General features: G+C 40.3%; 1 protein-coding gene across 6 annotated transcripts in view; it reads right to left on the bottom strand.

The window, feature by feature from the left end:
• Nucleotides 1-20452, bottom strand: part of LOC119658709 (uridine-cytidine kinase) — a 59606-nt gene that overhangs the window by 37149 nt on the left and 2005 nt on the right. For 3 of the 6 annotated variants that reach the window (XM_038066319.1, XM_038066322.1, XM_038066324.1), the window contains exons 3-6: nt 11488-11678; nt 11265-11410; nt 11112-11209; nt 3347-3395 (exon numbers count right to left, since the gene is read on the bottom strand). In XM_038066319.1, the coding sequence (XP_037922247.1) occupies nt 3347-3395; nt 11112-11209; nt 11265-11410; nt 11488-11678 (484 nt within the window). Of the gene's footprint in view, nt 1-1267; nt 1298-2129; nt 2753-3346; nt 3396-11111; nt 11210-11264; nt 11411-11487; nt 11679-20452 lie in introns of those variants that run through there. The other 3 variants (XM_038066320.1, XM_038066318.1, XM_038066323.1) reach the window with 2 other exon arrangements.

Raw genomic sequence — 20452 nt, 5'->3', positions numbered from 1 at the left:
AATGGGCTATCCGAGGGGCATAAAGTCATGTCGGACAAAGCAGTGGAGTTCAAAGATGTTTGACCCAGAAATGTCAGCTGAAGGAGAATTCCACGATAACAGATACAGTGAAATAAATTTCTGAGCAAATTGTCAGAAAAATCGTCGATGCCTCTATGCCAAGGCGCAAAAATAACGCCCACAGATTACCGAAACCGTAATGGAATAACGAAATCAGTGTATGGAATGCATGGTAATATAACTTTGCAATTTACTTAAAAACTAAGATCTGCGTACTAATTAAGACCTTTTTTATGAAGAGAAAGAAGCCGAAAACCCCATCGTGCAGAGATCTTTGAAAATGCAAGTTCCTCTCTGATTATGGAATGTATACTTCCGGGGCTTAGATTTACTGTAGAAGCAATTCCATTGATGGTAAGGCGCCGGTCTCCTTCTAAAACATCGTCGGTAATGAAAATTCGAGAGCACCGATAGTAACTATAACTTTCGACCATTTCACACCCTTCAGAAAAACTTTTATGCCAGCCGTACACACGGATTTCAGGGAGCGTTCCATACCAGCAAACGTCTAAAATTTCTGAAGGTGTCCCTTCTTTTCGGCAACAAAACCAGGAACTACTTGCTCACTGATTGCTCTAATATAGATTGAATAGAAATAATATGGGCCGTGGGTGCGAAAGAGGACTAGGGGGACCCAGACGGAATTCGTGGTATATATTTAGAGCCTTCAGATCTTGATAACCAAATTCCAGTTCATGTTTGACAGCGCTTGTGTTATAAACTTGGCACAATAATCTGATTGGAGCTATGATTTAGAAGTGTGTTAGAGCACTGTGGCCAGCATTGTAGCCGCTCGGGATTAGTATCCGACTTCCACTGATCATACGATTTCTCTGGCAGCAGTGAAATTTCAACGCCAACTTCCATTGCGACAGGCTAGTGTTCTAACCATTAAAGCACAAATTTAACTGTTCATTTTTTTCTACCAAAAGGAACATTAATTATTAAATTTTCCAAATTAGCACAATACAGTTTAAATAAATACACCCTTGGATTTTGCTCTTATTATTGTCGAAGAATTGTGGACAATGGCAATTGAAATAAATAGTAATAATAATCGGCTTCGAGTCGTATCCATAGCACCCTTACATTTGTTTACTTAATGAGTAAAATTTGTAACAACCAAATAGCCCCTACATTAAGAAATGTTCCAAACATTCTAATGTTATAGAAAATATTTTGAAAGAAGAAAGAATCCGTAACTTACCAATTTGATTTTTGTTTGTCAAGTGAAGCGCTAAGAAATTTGCAAGAGAACGTGACATAAGTAGCAAATTACAACAGAAAGTAGTTATTATGAAATACCAATAAATTTCTACCGTTGAACAGCGTAGCAATATGTTCCATTTTTGCAGATAATTTAAGTTTGAAAAAACTCAAAATTACGTTTATATGGCCTCTAAATTAACTGGAAAACAATTGATATGATGAATTAAATGGAATTTGAAATCTGATCTGATACTTAACCATAAAACAAAGACACTTCAATTAGAGAAGTCTCCTCGTTAGCTTCAGGTGTTCAATACACAGTTTACAATAAAAAGGGAAAGCTTTTACAAACATAACTGTAACGGACGATGGAATAAGTGTGAAGAGAATGCCAAAAATTATGAAATACGAAGCTGAATGATTGCTTTAATGAAGGATCAGCTTTACACTGTAACAAGTTAATTGTGCGAATGATATTTTTCCTTTAACAAAAAACCCTAGTAAATTCACTACTTATTACTTTAATCTATGTTTTTCATGGTCTGTTGAAAGTTGCGCCTTATAAACAAAATATCTTTGAGTTGAATCGGTAAATTGTAAATGATCATAGAGGATTTGTCTATGACCGAATCCACCTAATACAGAAAACATTCCATTAGCCACATTTATATGAAAATTTGAAGTGATGTCAGCACCACTTCTACACCTATTTTCGGAAGAGTTTATATTATATTTCCTTGAAACAGACTAAGAATTCACGGATTAAATTTTCAATTCAATGTATCAAATTGGTGTAAAGAGTCTATATTCGAACATGCATACGTTAAATTCTCGCGATAACGGTAAAGCACGCGATATACTCGAGTGATATGAATCGACTGATTTTATTCAGTCAATTGTTTATAGAAACTATTGAAAACACAATGCAGAAACCAATTTAGTTCTATTTATAAATTGCGAGATAGCGTACAACATGTCATTAAGGAATAAACTGCCAGATGACCAATTTATGTATTTGCAGGTAATAAACTGTAACCAATTATGCTTGGCTTTATAGTGAATAAAATATGAAAAATTTGCGGTTTGTTGTTCGCCATCCTAAATACTGAAATGTATCAGCAGAGAAAAAGTACTGACGCATATAAAAAGCATTATAGGCAGATTCTCAGTAAGATCTTGTTAGATTACAATACAAAGGCTAGAAATTATGTATAAAAGGAATTAAAGAATAATTTTACAATAATCAAATTTCTTTGTAAAAGGAAGGAAATGCACTTTTCACTTAATTTTTGTGTAGACTTTGCTATAATAAAGTATCGATAACTAAAGTGTAAATGAAGGCTTATATCCTGTTATTATTATTATCAATAAATCTAATGTTCACGGTCCCTTCGCTTCAACTGTATTATCGGTGCGGCATTAGCGGTGCATCCGCCTGGTCTAAGGATTTCCCCAATGTGATGGACAATTAGATCAATCGCAACTGCAAAAACAACAAACAAGCAACGGCTGCAGCACTAATCTTTGTCTCTTTCGATCAACTTATTAGAAAAATGCTTTATCATTTCAGTATTTATTTCTTTTTCTTCTAATTTTTTCCTTCTTCTTATTGAAACTGATAAAACGAGTCTGATGAGATATTATTGCATTAAAAAAGAAAATTGTGGATAAAACTTGAAGGGCTCTCATTTAGATCGAGAATTCCATTCAGTATTTGAACTCGTAACAAGAATAAAGAAATATCACTAGATTTTCAACTAATTATGAATAAACAAAGAGGCAAACCGTTTCTCTAAGAATAAAAGTGAATTTTTTCTCAAGTTTTTAGTAAATAAAACAAAACTGAAACAAATCATACACAGCTCTACTTCTAGAAGTTATTTGAAGTAAAGAAGCTTTGATTAACTTTCAATGAAGATATTGGTTAACAAACTATTATGCGTGCCCTTTCTGCTACAACGTCCAATATAAAGTTATCAAAAAGGATACGCATCTTCAATACTGATCTACATTTCAAACAAAGTGTTATGAAAATTGTATAAAATCTATAAATAGTTAAATTGATCATTTGAATTACCTGTATTGTCGGCTCCTCGTGGTATTATAACGTCCGCGAATTTTTTGGTCTGTAAAGTAAGGAAGAGGACTTCTTAAGTTTTTATTATTCAAAACGAATCATTTTAGGGACAAAATGTAGATAGAGCTGTTTGAGTGGTTTCTAAATGAAACAATTACTAAGAAAACTATTATCACCTGAACCCACTTAGGATAAGAGTCGGTGCGTTTGACGAATTACTTTCTTCAAATGTCATTGCTTTAGAATGAATTAAAATCACTGAAGTTGGTGCCGGCTTACTATACTCACTAATTTTAAGGCCATACGAATTTCCGCTAAAAACGATTCCAAGCCCGTTTGAGAAAGCAGGAAGAAAGAATTGCAATAATCTGAATAGTGGCATAACACCCAGGCGCCGCAGGAAGTAACAGTATAGATGATAGTATTCACTATTAATCTGTTATATCTCTACCCCCTGAGATAGTCACCCTCCTTTCAGATGGGCAGTAAGAATCCACTCAAAATATTCGCTTCTTGTCATAAAAGACGACTAAATGTGATATACATTTATATTTTTCCTGTTCACGGCTTGGAGTAGCGGGAAAGTACGAATGCGAACACAAATATCCAAGATTCAAACCTGAGGTAACGAGAGGCTGATGCACAACCCTCTCTACTACTGCCCTCGTCAACATGCCCTTCGAATTTTTTTTTTGCTTTTGGAACGCTATCCATGCGTTGCAAGGACAGATTTATCAGTTGCCACTTTGACCATTATACTAGAACACAGATTCCTTTGTAAGGTTTTGTTTAAAACAAAACCTGATTAAAATCGACTGTAGCAGCGATTGACACCAAGTTTGGTGGAAAGGTGGAAACTGCGAACGCTCACGCATACAGCGAGTTACATCCTTTTACGTCGAACTTGAGGGGAGGTGCCCATAGATGCAAAAGGGGTTAATACTTTTCGAACCTGCTCTTAGTTTTGACATTTGTTGGAAAGACGAGGGGTTCGGGTGGTCGAAATTGATCTTTTAATTAACGGGCCCATTCTCAGAAACTACTCAACCGGAAAATATGAAAAAAATCAAGAAGCTGCCATGGTGGCTAGGCTCCAAAATACCTTCCATATCGATACCCATACAAATAAAGTTAATAAAAAGTATATAAAAAAAGACAGACAGAAGGCAGGCTAATTCCCGTTCTCGATATGCCTGTATTGACCACATCAGCCCTCTCCGAATCATTTTCGAGCAATGTATGGGGTTCAGATGTCTATTTCATCTGCTCTGCATGTATTTTGAGAATGCTTTCAGCAGATTCAATAAGGAGAACGCTCTACCCAGGCGGAGTATTTCAAAAACAATAACAGTTATTGTCAAAGCAACATGACCATGAAAAATTGTCACGTCTTGCATAGAGGTTATATTTCTGAGGAGCCCAAAGAATACACTAGGCATGCATCCTATTGCCGATGTTATCCTTGCTCGTTATCTGTGACATTCTCCATGCTACTCTGATCGGAAGAGGCGGAAAGCTTTAATGGACCATGACATCCTTCCTCAAAACACATCCACTACTCTGATGACATCTGCTTATTCTACCTCAAAGTCAAAGACTTTAGTCAAATGGCTCTACATTAAAGAGGTAAGCAGAGTCACACTGAAGATAAACCCCAACAAAACTAAGTTTCTCAGTCTAACTGATTATCGCACTCTTTCTATTTGCATTAATGAGTTCAACATTGAAAGCGTTGATCAATTTGAATATCTAAATAGCGTTGTTTTTGCTGGCGGCCCTGCTAAACTTGATGTCACTATCAATTAACCACGCCCACATCTTTGCTCTTATCGCTGCCACTATTGTCGAAAGCTCAAAACCTTCGTTAACGCTCGTTTGTGCCTCTCCATTAGAATATTCTGACCTTATACAACATTACATTACATTTCGAATGAAAAACTTAGTCGGGGCATGGGCCAGATACCCGTAGACGTGTTAATCAGAAGTTGAAATGCTAGCGGGTAGACCACATATTAAAAAGGACAGCAACTTTATTAAATGCTACCCCAAGATGCCCGACGAATGAATCGTTCTAAGAACATATGACACAGAATACGATAAGCATCTCGGCGAGTCATGAAGGGAGCTGATACACATTTCAGCAACCGTCAGTAGCGCGTAGGCTTGGTTGACAAACTATGCTCCATTTAGGGGTAAATGGCAATCATATATATCAAGGAGTGGAAAAGACGAAAATGAATGTTCAAATACCGAAAAAAAGCACGTTTTAGTATATGTGAAATTTCATCTAAGATTCATTAATTCCTAGAGGCTTCCGCATAAAAAGGCAAATAGGAGAATGACAACTGGTTGGTTGGTTGGTTATTAGTTGAAGTTATGTCTGCGCGCCAATTGACAGCTACGGGTTTGTTCTTCCAGACAACCTGTTGTGTCAGACAAAAAACTGCGCTTATGTAAAACAAATGTCTAGGACTATCTAGACATCAGACAGACAAATGTCTGTCTTAGCTAAATTTATATTTCAGGGAAAGTCAATGTCTGTGCCAGATAAATATTTGCGCTGTTTCAAACATCAGGCAGGCAAATGTCTGAATCTGCAGACAGTTGTTTGTTGCTGAATCAGACAAATGCTCCCATCTGAATTGTAATTAGTGTCTCACACAGTCCATACATATAAACGCGCTCGTAGATACGCATGCGTCTACAAATTGCACACGATACGTACATAGATGAGCCGGAATTGAATATGAGGTCGTTTGTTGCCAACTTGAAGGCATATTTCACAGTAAATCGAAGTAGTGCATTGAGATGCGCAAAAATATATAAACAGATATACACATAGCCGCAATTTTCAATTCCGAAACATACATACATATGAGTGGAATGGCAAAGTGCAATCCAAATGGAAACATTTATTTGACGCAGTCAAACACATTTCTGTTGCGAGGCAAATACAGACATGTATCTGTCTAATACAGATCAGACGCAAACATTTGTCTGGTACAGCTAAAGTCATTTATCTGTCTGATATCTGACACAGGTGCAGGCACAAAATTTCAAGCATCGAAAATCATTAACGAAGCGCGGAATGCCCGACAACAATCGTAAAACATCCGTCTGCCTCGTCTTCTTTTTCTACCATAGAGATTGCCCTTATAGACTTTCCGGGTGGGATCATCCTCATCTATACGGATTAAGTGACCCGCCCACCGTAACCTATTGAGCCGGATTTTATCCACAACCGGACGCTCATGGTATCGATCATAGATTTCGTTATTATGTGGGCTACGGAATCGTCCATCCTCATGTAGGCGGCCAACAATTCTTCGGAGGATTCTTCTCTCGAAGGCGGCCAAGAGTTCGCAATTTTTCTTGCTAAGAACCCAACTTTCCGAGGAATACATGAGGACTGGCAAGATCATAGTTTTGCACAGTAAGAGTTTTGACCCTATGGTGAGACGTTTCGAGCGGAACAGTCTTTGTAAGCTGAAATAGGCTCTGTTGGCAGTGCGGTTTGATGTTGTTGGTTGATTCGTCTTCGGTGCCACCATATATTTTGTCTTGCCTTCATTGATGTGCAGCCCAAGATCTCGCCCCGATTGCCGCCTGCTCGATCTGGATGAAGGCAGTTTGTACGTCTCGGGTGGTTCTTCCCATGATGTCGATATCGTCAGCATAGGCCAGTAGTTGGGTGGACTTGAAGAGGATCGTACCTGTTACATTTACCTCAGCATCACGGATCACTTTCTCGAGGGCCAGGTTAAAGAGGACACATGATAGGGCATCCCCTTGTCGTAGACCGTTGTTGATGTCGAATGGGATACCGAATTCTCTCAGGGCCGTGTGCAGTTTTACCCTGGCTATGCTATCATAAGCGCCTTTAAAGTCGATAAACAGATGGTGCAATTGTTGTCCATATTCCATCAGTTTTTCCATCGCTTGCTGCAGAGAGAACATGTGATCTGTCGCTGATTTGCCTGAAGTGAAGCCTCTTTGGTATGGGCCAATGATGTTCTGGGCGTATGGGACTATCCGGCCTAGCAAGATAGCGGAGAATATCTTATAGATGGTACTCAGCAACGTGATACCTCTATAATTGCTGCACTGTGTGATATCTCCCTCTTTATGTATGAGACAGATAATGCCTCGTTGCCAATCGTCAGGCATTGATTCGCTGTCCCATACCTTGAGCACATGTCATGATCGGGAAATTCGTTTCACAGGAACTCCTAATATTGGATGGCTATGTAAATACGTCCAAAGGAACTTCTGCGAAACAGTTTGGCGCCCACCATTGCAGAGCCAAGCACCAAGAGGGTAAAGATAAAAACTATCATTTTTTAAGATGATTCAGTCCCTGCACACTGCGCCCAACCTCTTAGTATTAACGATTATTTCAAATATTTTCTTCGTTGATTAATAGTAACCAGCTATTTTGCTCTATAAAGGTGGGAATCTTTAGTTCAGTCCACAAACAGCTCAAACCTTAACCCGATTGAGAAACTCTGCGAAATAATTTTGTCGGAACTACAGAAGAAAAACCCAACAAATCATGTAGAATTGACGCCGATATGTAGATTCCCCTTGAAAATCACTGCAAGAGTGGATGGAAAACGTGGTTAAGCCCAAAGGAGGCGGTAAATTATCACGGTACCTGCAGATATTACAACTCCTCGTTATATGATCGGCCATTTCTAACAAAAGCTCGGTAAATTTATAATTTCGTCCTTAGTTACGGCAATTCCGTAAATTATAGGTTATTTTCCATAGTTTAACAATATTTTATTTGAAATTTCAGTGAAAATGAAAATAATTCAGTGAAAATGCAGACTAGAAAATGTACATTTGGTGATACTATGTTTGCAAGAATTCCGCCAACAGCACAACAGGAAATTCGATGTCAATCCCAATTTTAGTGAATGTCAAAATGGGGCAAATCCATCCTCACTGAAAAATGTGTCAAAGCAGTTTGGAGGAATTCAAACAGGAACCTTTTTCTTAAAAGATGAACCGCGTGAAGGTCGCCAAAAATTAGCACCGTGTAATTTCTGTTTACTTCCAAAAATCACAAAAAATTGAAAATTTTTAATTGTAAAGAAGACATTGTAAAGTCGACATTGAAAAATCCCAAAAAGACAATTTCAAGTAATGTTTTGAAAGGTGAATTTACAGATTCAAGAGATGCATTGACATCAAGGGAAATTAGGTTGAAAAAACACAAACTGATAAAAGCTATTCTTTTTAAGGTTTTGTTGAAAACTAACCCTTATTAAAATCGATTTACAGTCTGTCTGTAACACACGATTAATATGAAATTCTCTAGAAAGGTTGGAACTGTGTTCACCGCAAGCGTGGTGGCATGCGATAAATTACATTGCTGCATGTTGAATTTAAAGTGGGTCCCGACATACCTAAAAGACGAGTTCAATTTTATGTGGAGTAGCAAATGACAGATCGCGATTAGTACTTCCCGAAGCAGGCATTAGTTTTAACATTAGTTGCGAAGGGAAGGTAGCCGGGCTCAGTAAAGGGTCGATTACTTCAAGGGCCCCCCAACTACCGAACCAAAAAATCTGAAAGAAATTGTGTTGGTCCATGCACATGGCATCTAGGCTCGGAAATACTCCGACATACCGTTACGATATCTGCTCAAATAAATTTAATAGTAGTATATTTTGAAAATTTACTGGACAGCCTCTCCAATACATCATAAATCCATAAAAAATTGCAGTAATAGTTAGTAGTAGTTTTAATATGAGGAAGCATTCTTACAAAATTCGTTAAAAATCCTACTATTATTAACAAGGTTATAGCAGGTCGAAATTGCTACAATGGCTGGACCCTTTAAGTAAGTAAGGAACTCAAATTTCTAGCATGAATTTCACTTATATATTACAATAAAACCACTCTAAATCGAATTCTCATTTGCCAGAAAAAATTGTTTGAATATTCAAATAGTTAAATGAAAGCAACCAATCGATTTATTACTAAAAAATTATAATCTTATAAGAAAATCTCTCAATGTTTAAGGTGTTTTATTTTTGCCTAACCGGCTTGTTTCTGAATTTTGTTTAAACAATTTTTTTATTCAACGAAAATAATATTATATTCCACCGAATACATCCTTCATTGACAAAATTTGCAATTTGCAAATGAACGATTGATTGAAGGATATTTTCTCATTCATTATCATCATCATTTCCACCGTCGCTCTCGTTTCTTGCAATTTAGCGAACTTCCTCGAGAAATCGATGTTCAACAAAAATATCAACTACCAGGACATCGTCGTCAATCTGAACGTAGTCAATCGACATTACATCCAGTTTCTAATAGGCTGCCACATTTCTCCTATTTCATTCTCGTTTGTTCTCGGGGTGACAAATAGCCGCCGTCATCTCACTCAAATTTCACAAAACCTTGGAAACAATTTATAGTTAAGTAAAAACTGAAACCCTTTAAACTTTTTTTTAAATTACGTCACCCATGACCCCCTGTTTGTCATATAATTGACGGGTAGATAATTTATTCTGTGGTGTTCCCAATTCCTGGCGGCGGAAGGACTTGGAAGCCTAAGCGAAGCTCTAGGGAAGATTTGGTCGGAGCAGCGTAGATCGCGTAACTCCTGACTCAAACCCAAAGGAGCAGCAATTGCATAACTCCACTGATAGGAATAGCTTTAGTCGGAGCAGCGAAAAAGGCTTAACTCCGGACGCAAACCAAAGGTAGCAGCAATAGCTTAACTCCACTAATAAAAAGGCGGTGCCGAGTTCAAGTTCAGAACTCAATTCTTTATTAACAAATTACTTAGGTTAATTTATACTAAGAAACTGCTTACTAATCATTTGGAGCTAAATCTAATTTTCCCACCGTAATATCCGCAATTCGTAGATTTATCCGTACCCAGGCGATATGTAGATCAAGTTTTGTCTGTGCATACGTTGAATGGTTAGTGCATTTGCGCATGATAAGCGAAGGTCGCCGATAACGTTGTTTAGTATTGTTTGTATGTGAATTCTATTCATACCAGGCATCATCCATATCATATTTCTTTGAATGAGGTATGGATGGCCGAGTGATGGTGACATTGACTGAATTATTGCTCACTATAAATGGAATGTTTACGTATATGGGAATGCAGATAGTTTAGATTTAGTGACTACAATGATAATACTTAGTGTAGGAATATGAATATTGTACCGCAGTGGGCAAATTATTATTATTAATATTTTACAATTCCCCGAAAACAATAAAGTTCATTACTTCTCCCTATTATTGAAGACTTCAACTTATTTTGCCCAACCAATCAGCAAAGTTACCCTTTCTTTGCTACCGTTGCTTTAGAAAAGTACCTCTTGGTAAGCACTTCCCACTATCGTCCCTTTCTTCATTGAAATTCCTATGTCCCATGTTGCTTTGTGAACACACACCTACTTACATAAATATAGAAAGATTTGTGATTTACATTGTGGACCCTTCGATTTTCACTCAAAGGAATTGTAATCTATGGCATATTCCCCCAAAGTTACAAAATATGTTTCGGCTAAAAGGAATTTTCGACTTAGAGATTAAATTTTCTATAGAAAATTGATGAGAACGAGAATGAAAGGCTTACTGGAATTTCGACTGCATTCTCAAAAACCTGCCTTATAACTTTAGCTTTAAATTCTTCTTACAAATCTACTCAGAAAGTTCGATGGTGCGCTCAAATAAACATTGTAATTCCTTCAAATATAATCATTTTAATGGTAATGCAATCTTAACTTACCGGCGAACAAAACTCTTCGAAAGCCGGCTTCACGAAAGTCATATACTGGGTCAATACTTGGTCAAGATCGCGTCCTCTCTCATTGATATCTCGTGGAACTAAGGAGGCATATATGAAAGATTTACATCTAACAGAAAAACATCCAAATCTCACCTCTTCGTGCCAACCTTGTGTCAGAATCAGTATCAACAAACAGTTTCATGTGAAACAGATCCCTAATTGCTGGAAAATAAAATACCAAAATACCTTCGAAAAGCACAACATCCGCTGGATAGATAGTTAATTTATTTTCGAAGTCCCTAATGAGAAGAAAATACTTATTAGCCGTTCGTCCCCAAAAAGATATCGTAACAAAGAAATTAGACTAAGAACTAACCTGGAGTTCGAACGATAATCATAGGATGGAATCTCAACAATTTTGCCGGCAAGTATCGACTGTAACGTGTCATACATTAGTTTCTCGTTAAATGCATCTGGATGATCGAAATTGAAGAGCCCTTTCTTAGCTTTAGCTTTTTCCGCCTCCGTCAGCTCTCTGTAGAAACTATCCTGGCTTATACACACAACCTTGTAATGAAATAGATAAATTGATTGTTATCAACGGAAGTAAACATAAAGCAATTGTTTAATTCTAGTCCCTAAATTGTTATATTTTAATCGCTAAAATGTGTTTATAAGAGAGAAACGAATTTCGAGGTAATTACATATTTTTCCCTGATCAATATATTCTCAGTTTGAAAACTATTATACGATTGATCGCATTCTGCGTCATTTTAAATTGTTTTTAATTTACATATTTTCAAATATTTCAACATAAATCCATATTTTTGCCGCATATTTGTAATATTTGAAATACCTTCGGATGTTTCCGAATGATATAATAATCGTTAGCACAACAATCCATATTGGATCAGAGCCTTGAAGTGTGTTAGAGCGAGCACTTCATTCAAGACCGTAACGGTACACTACAGGATTAAAATACCCTGTAGGAGGCAATGAGATCAGCATTGCGCTCGGCCGAGATTATTACCTTGATTTGACTCAGGTACTCCTTCACAGCTGAGTCACTGGTATCCGACGTCAAATCACGATACAAATTCCACTGCTACCAGCAAGATTTCGAACCGCGAGCTTGCGTTTAGAAATATAAGCCTCATAAACGTTCACGCCCCTACAGAAGAGACTGCAGAGTCGGAGAAGGATACCTTCTACGAGGCAGTAGAACGAACCCTCGAAGCCTGTCCCAGATATGATATCAAAATCATACTTGGGGATTTTAACAGCCAAGTAGGGAAGGAGCCCGTATTCAGGCGATACGTTGGCTCCCATAGCTTACACGAAAACACAAATGATAACGGACTGCGGACTATTCAATTAGCAGGGTCACACGAAATGGTTGTTGGAAGTACCTGGTTTGCGCGGAAAGCGGTCCACAAACATACGTGGGCCTCTCCAGACGGGACCACTTTCAACCAAATTGACCACGTGTTGATCGAACGCCGCCACCTCTCAGCCTTGATGAATGTCACAACATATAGGGGGGCCAATATAGACTCGGACCACTTTCTCGTTGGTATGGTGCTCCGAGCCCGAATAACAATACCACCTAGAATCCCCTCTGCCAATCAGGTGAGAGTGAACACTGAAGCCATCCACAACACAACCCTCCGCGACACCTATAAGAGGGAAATGGATGCCGCAATAACCGCAGTCAACAGAGGACCTGGAGATGAAGCATCAACAAATGATCTTCACAACCACCTGAAGAACGTTATCATGGATACGGCCACAAATATACTTGGCCCCAGCCGTAAAAGGAGTCGGAACGGCTGGTTTGACGATGAATGTAAGCTAGCAACGGAACGGAAGAATGCCGCATACCCAGTAATGTTGCATTCTCAAAGAACGCGGGCACGCGCAGAGACTTATCACGAACTCCGTCGAGCGGAGAAGCGACTTCCCAGACGGAAAAAGGAAGCCTGGGAGAACCAACAAGTCTGTGAACTAGAAAAGTACAGGGAGCAACCGCACCAGGCGCGGAAGTTTTACCAACAAGTCAGCAGGATGAAGCCTTATACACCTCGATGCTCATCCTGCCGAGACAAAGAGGGAAATCTGATTTCCGACAGAATGGGCATATTAGAGCGATGGGTTGAGTACTTTGATGAGCTACTGAACAACCAGAACATCGGCGAGTTGGAGGTCCCGCCAACTGAAGACGACGGACAAATACTGCCACCACCAAGTTTAGGAGAAACAGTCCGTGCAATTCATCGGCTAAAAAATTATAAGTCGCCAGGAGCCGATGGAATTACAGCCGAATTGGTTAAATATGGAGGCGACCAGTTACACCAAGTGGTTCATGAACTTGTGCTCAAGGTATGGGACAGCGAATCAATGCCTGACGATTGGCAATGAGGCATTATCTGTCTCATACATAAAAAGGGAGATATCACACAGTGCAGCAATTATAGAGGTATCACGTTGCTGAGTACCATCTATAAGATATTCTCCACTATCTTGCTAGGCTGGATAGCCCCATACGCCCAGAACATCATTGGCCCATACCAAAGAGGCTTCACTCCAGGCAAATCAGCGACAGATCAGATTTTCTCTCTGCGGCAGGCGATGGAAAAAATGTTGGAATATGGACAACAGTTGAACCATCTGTTCATCGACTTTAAAGCCGCCTATGATAGCATAGCCAGGGTAAAACTGTACACGGCCATGAGAGAATTCGGTATCCCGACGAAATTAATAAGACTGACTAGGCTGACCCTGACCAATGTGCGAGGCCAGATAAAAGCAGCAGGATCACTCTCAAGACCATTCGACATCAACAACGGTCTACGACAAGGGGATGCGCTATCATGCGTCCTCTTTAACCTGGCCCTCGAGAAAGTGATCCGTGATGCTGAGGTGAATGCAAGAGGTACGATCCTCTTCAAGTCCACCCAACTACTGGCCTATGCTGACGATATCGACATCATGGGAAGAACCACCCGAGACGTACAAACTGCCTTCATACAGATCGAGCAGGCGGCGCGAGATCTTGGGCTGCACATCAATGAAGGCAAGACCAAATATATGGTGGCAACGTCAGCACCGAAGACGAATCAACCAACAACATCAAACCGCACTGGTCAAACACAAACACGAAGAAGAATAAGGATAGGAGAATACAACTTTGAGACCCTTGACAATTTCTCCTATCTAGGGTCGAAAATCACAACCGATAACAACTACGATGATGAAATCCGCGCACGGTTGTTGTCAGCCAACAGAGCCTATTTCAGCTTACAAAGACTATTCCGCTCGAAACGTCTCATCATAGGGTCAAAGCTCTTACTGTACAAGACTATGATCTTGCCAGTCCTCATGTATTCCTCGGAAACTTGGGTTCTTAGCAAGAAAAATTGCGAACTCTTGGCCGCGTTCGAGAGAAGAATCCTCCGAAGAATTTTTGGCCCCCTACATGAGGATGGACGATTCCGTAGCCTACACAATGACGAAATCTATGAGCGATACCATGACCGTCCGGTTGTGGATAAAATCCGGCTCAATAGGTTACGGTGGGCGGGTCACTTAATCCGTATGGATGAGGATGATCCCACCCGGAAAGTCTATAAGGGCAATATCTATGGTAGAAAAAGAAGACGAGGCAGACCCTGCCTAAGATGGAGCGATGGTGTGGGCCAGGACGCCAGACAGCTTTTAGGGATATCGAATTGGTGGACCTCGGCGCAAAACCGGGATGTCTGGAGTTCCTTATTAAGGCAGGCCTAGACCGGATGCCGATTGTTGCGCCGTTGATGATGATGATGATCTTGCGTACGACACCCTTGTGCACTACCCAGTCAGCTATCTGGACACGGATGTTTCCGAATGAAAGTTTGAAAAGTGACTCAAATATTTTATACTGTTCAAATTGCGATAAGGCAGTATCTCCGCCTAAACGCTATCAAGGCATCCAGCATATCGCTACTGCAAAACACAGAGAAAATTAACCCACAATCAAATGTTCATCACAGCTTCTTCCTCTGCTGCAACATCAAATAAGTTTCACCGAACATAGTAAATGCGAGTAAAACCCTGAGAATACTTTATCCGAAAATGATACACTTAACATGTTTAGCCCATACGATCTATCGCGTTGCTGAAACGGTTGGAATGGGGTATTCTGATGATCTACTTACATATATCAACCATAAAGAAAAATATTTTTAAAAGCCCCTAGCAGAGTTAAAATTTTAAAAGAGACCTACCCCAACTTAACCTGACCAATATTACTTTGAAAATTTTAATGAAATAACAAGTTGGGATACTGGAAGCTGGACGCTTCGGGTATAAAAGTTTTGTGTTCATCTTATGTGAGAAACTCTCTTTGCACGATTTTCCATTCGTAAATAGCTAAGAATACAAAATATTCCATCATACTTTGCTAAACTCCAAGAGGCACATATGTACAAACATATCAACGATATCAATACTGTGTTCATCGTAAATAAAACAAACATTTTCTATTGCTACATTGATAAATTGATCTTCACAAATTTCCTCTCTACTCCATGCACATGTACATGTTATGTATGTTAATTAAAAGCCCCTGGTAACCAGGTACACACATGTCTATTATGTCTACAAGCTTTATTAAACATGACCTGTTTCACTTTTTGGAACACACATTTTGAGTTCGATCTCCCCTGTTTCACCCAATATTAGAAATAAGATCAGTTTCAGAAAGTACTATTCGAGCCCTTTGATTTTGTACTCCACATGACCATTACAATTACACCCCCCTTTCGCCGCATGTACATTGTGCTGCGTTTGCCGCGAGGGATTGGGGGGAGTGCTGTATTTCAGCGTGATTAGGATTTTGGTGAAGCTGGTGGGTATTCGATCGAGTTTGATTTGATGAAAGATGTTTCCAAAGGCTCTCAATCGGTGCCTGTATCCATTTGCAAGATTTGGATAATTATTCTCAAAAGTTTTCCCGTTGTAGGCTTTTAATTTCATAATTTCTTTTGTGGTGAGAATCATTCTTTGGTGTTTGAGGGAGGTTCACCCGTAAAGGCGAATGTAGTGTCGTGGTGGACTTGGCAAAATCTACATAACATCGCAATTGGGAGGCTGTAAGCTGTCCAGCGTTTTATTAATATAACTCGAGCCGTTGACAGTGGACATTGTAGCATATTTAAGCCTGGGTCTGATTCAGTTCCTATAGAACATTAAGCTTTTGATACTTCACACTGTCTGTATAATGAGATTGGGATATTAACCATCAGCGTATTCCAAATCCATCCTAATTTGGATTTGTTAATTATTGTTAGGTCCGAGACCGACAGGTGAGTCCGGATGTTGCTCATGAGATGGTGGTCTGTAGGTTTGCCATTGTTTATGACTTAAATATCTGTTCCAGAAAGGAGTTCTGCAAGAGCTCGACCTTACCTTATCATCCCATGTTTGGGAACGTGCATTGAAATTACTAACAAGAAAAACGTTTGGTCTGCCCTCCAAAAATTAAAGTAGCTTATTGATTTCTGTGCGAAAAGTGGATACATTGGTTGACGGGGGAACGTATAATGAAACAGTTGTAGTATTGGGTTGGAGGTTCTTAGTGCAAGCTCGATGATGCCATGATCCAAAATAATGCCTCTACAGGCGATTGCGACAAACTCCCAAACAGGTGTTATCTGAATCTTACAATGGTATTAAAATCAGACATGTCCGTGTCCGGTCCAATGGTTCAAGTGGTTAGAGCGCTGGGCTAGCAGAAGTTCGCGGTTCAAATCTCACTGGTGGCAGAGGGATTTGTTATCGTGACTGCAGTGTACCGTTATGGACTTGAATGAAGTGCTCTAATACACTTCAAGGCCCTAATCCAATATAGATTGTTGCGCCAACGATTATTATTGTTAAAACCAAGAATGGTAAAATTGCTACTCTATTCATCGTAGTTGAAAATTTCTGCCAATATCACTATATCGTTATTAATGCTGTTAACATAATATAGTATTCAAGAGATGCTTTGCTTTTGCGTAGACATTGTATTTTATATCGAATGATCCGCACCATTTACTACTATTAATAATAATAATAATCGTTGGCGCAACAATCCATATTGGATCAGGGCCTTGAAGGGTGTTAGAGCACTTAATTCAAGACAGGCATGTGAGCATTCACTCGATTGGCCTGGAACTGGGTATAGACCATAAAACCGTTTGGAACCATTTGCAGAAGATTGGATTCCAAAAAAAGCTGGATGTTTGGGTGCCACACGAGTTGACCCAAAAAAATCTCTTGGACCGAATCAACGCCTGCAATGCACCGCTGAAACGCAACGAATTCGACCCATTTTTGAAGCGGTGATGAAAAGTGGATCACGTACGACAACCTCAAGCGAAAAATATCCTGGTCGAAGTGCGGCGAGCCGGTCCTCAAATACGACAAATACGACATTTCTTTTTCTCCAACACAATATCTACCACCACTGGGAAGGATTTTTTGCAGATGCGCTCGTCGTATGTAACTACTTTCGTTTCGTTTTGGGGAATTCTTTCAGCATGGGTTGGCACTGTGGGCTTCGACATCTTGGAGGCACGCATTGGAGACGGGGATATTGACCGGTCTCTTTGCGTCCATTTCTCCTTTTGGGATATATTCAAGGCAGACATTGTAGGAGTTAACGACGGATACTAATGATCCAAAGCAACGGCTACCGCTTATAATCAGCACATTGGGAGCAGAAATGACCGACTTACGCTTTTGTTTGTTGATAACAAAGGCTACTCATGTAGGGCCAGCATCACTAACTGTTTGACGCTGTCAAATGTGGAACTACAACAAATAAGCACTGGGAAATATTAACACTTCACTAGAACTTCCTAATGCTAGCAAAGTAAACAGAAATAACACGATCCGATATTACCAACGAAAAAATGTACTGTGGTTCGATGCTAGAAAAGTCCGAACAAGTCATATTTTTCGACTACTCATGCACGATTTTTCGAGGCTGCATCCTTTAAATATGTGGTCAACAAAGTAAACATTTCCAGCACGGGACACGAAAAGTTGCGTTGTGGAAATACAGTAAGTGGAATGAAGCCTGGGCTATTGCATCAATTGATATTTTAAATCAAATGTATGTGAATGGGTCCTGATGGCTCAAGTGGTTAAAGCGCTGGGCTGTCGCACCGGAAGGTCGCGGTTTCAATCTTACTGGTGGCAGAGGGGTTTTTTATCGTGACTGGATGTTAGATACCAGTCGACACAGTTGTGAATGAGTACCTGAATCAAATCAGGGTAATAATCTCGGACAAGCGCAAAGCTGACCATATTACCTCGTACAGTGTACCGTTACTATCTTGAATGAAGCGCTCTAACGCACTTCATGGCCCTGATCCACCCTGATCCGATTATTATCAAATGTGTCGCATTATATATTCAAATTAGTTGAAATAAAATGTTTCGAATTGTACATTCAGTACCAATAGTTTCAGGAGCCTCATGCACAGTGGTTAGTCCCCGCTCATTTTGACTACAAGGTTAGACAATTAAGTAATGGGACTGATTTTATTGCCGCGCTTGCGGTAAACCTGCAAACGTCAAATTCCCTTCCCCTTCTCCTCTCCATTGATATATTCACCATTGCTGTAGCTTGTTAAGTTTGCCTGCTGTGTCGTGTTGAGTAGACGTGTGTTGGTAGTGCTCGTCACGAAAACTGAGAAACGAGCAACGCGTCGCAATGAAATTTTGCGCCAGATTAGGCGAAACAGCTTCGGAAATGTACGCTAAAATTGTAAAAATGCATGGTGATAGTGCTCTCAGTCGTGCCCAGGTGTTTCGATGCCATAAAGAATTCAAGGAGGGGCGTGAAAGGTAAGGCACGGAGCCGGAAACCAGTCGAGATACGGACTGACGCGAATGCGCAGCGTGGGTGCGCCCTAATCCATGAAGATCGCTGTTTAATCCATATGATATGTCACCCTGTGACTTTTTTTGTTCCCTGGAACAAAATCGGTGGTCAAAGGAACCCATGTTGAGTCAATTACGGACATCCAAGCGGCCATGATGAGGGTACGGGCGAACATCCCAGTCGATGCGCTCCAGAAATGTTACGAAGAGTGGACAACGCGCTGAAATCGCTGTATAGCTACCCAAGGGACAGTTTAACGAACATTTCGGAAGCTTCATCAGCAAAGAACAGACTGGTTCTTTCTGGGCGAGCATAGAGAATTTAGACCCTTGTTTTCCGTCTATTTGTAGGATTTCGACAACATGAACACTTAGAATGCTATACGCAGACCAAAGAAACAACAATGCAAAACAACATCAGTGTCAAAAGTGACCAAAGTGTTGCCGGAGTTAGAATTGTTTGTTTAGACATTGAGGGATCCTAAATCCGCATCCAGACGGAGCGATGAAAACTTCGAACCGCTTCGACTACGCTGTTCCCAGGGCAGAGATGAGGCAGTGTCTGCCCAAACGCTATACGCTGAGCACTACGCTGTGAAGCATGCGAACATCTCGCTTAATCAGCAAACATGCAATAAACTCCGTGGTACTTGTCCTCGACTAGCCAAACCCAGCACAGCCAGCGTCCTCCCGCACAACACCTCACCCAAAGCCCACGCCGACCTGATTGCTAACAGCTTCCTGGCCGCCCACCACACCACCCGACAATTGTCTGATCCCCCCACAGAAATCACTGTGCGCCAACACATCCACAACCTCACCACCACGCCATCTACCTATGACCAATTCCCGATCCCACCACCCGAACCTACAACACCTGACTGCTTGCCAATACAAGCCATCACATCCCAAACAGTTGAATCCATCATCCTCTCCCGAAATAATAAAAAATCAACCGGCCCCGATCACATCCCAATCATCATCCCAAAAAAATGCGCCAAAATCATAAGCCCTTTCCTCGCTCAACTCTTCAATCTCTGCCTCCTATCTGCACACTTCCCCACTCCATGGAAAGAATCCCACATCGTCCCAATCCTAAAAAAGGACCAACCTTCAGCTTCCCCGGGCAGCTACCGCCCCATCTCCCTCCTCAACGTGACATCGAAAATTTTCGAGCACGTCATCCACGATATCATGCTCCAGCACATCACGGATCACGCCATTATTCCCACATTCCATTTTGCCAACAAACGTGGCCACGGCACCTCACATGCTCTCCTAGTCCTCAAGACTGAGATCCTCTCCCAGTTAAACAAGAACATCCCCACCACCGCTTGCCTCCTAGACATCCAGAAAGCCTTCGATGCGGTCTGGCACGAAGGCCTCACCTACAAACTTTCCCATACCTTCAAATTCCACCCTCAGAT

This window comes from Hermetia illucens, chromosome 6, assembly GCF_905115235.1.
Source record: "Hermetia illucens chromosome 6, iHerIll2.2.curated.20191125, whole genome shotgun sequence".
In the NCBI taxonomy this organism is placed as follows: domain Eukaryota; kingdom Metazoa; phylum Arthropoda; class Insecta; order Diptera; family Stratiomyidae; genus Hermetia; species Hermetia illucens.
This window is presented reverse-complemented; position numbering and strand designations above follow the sequence as displayed.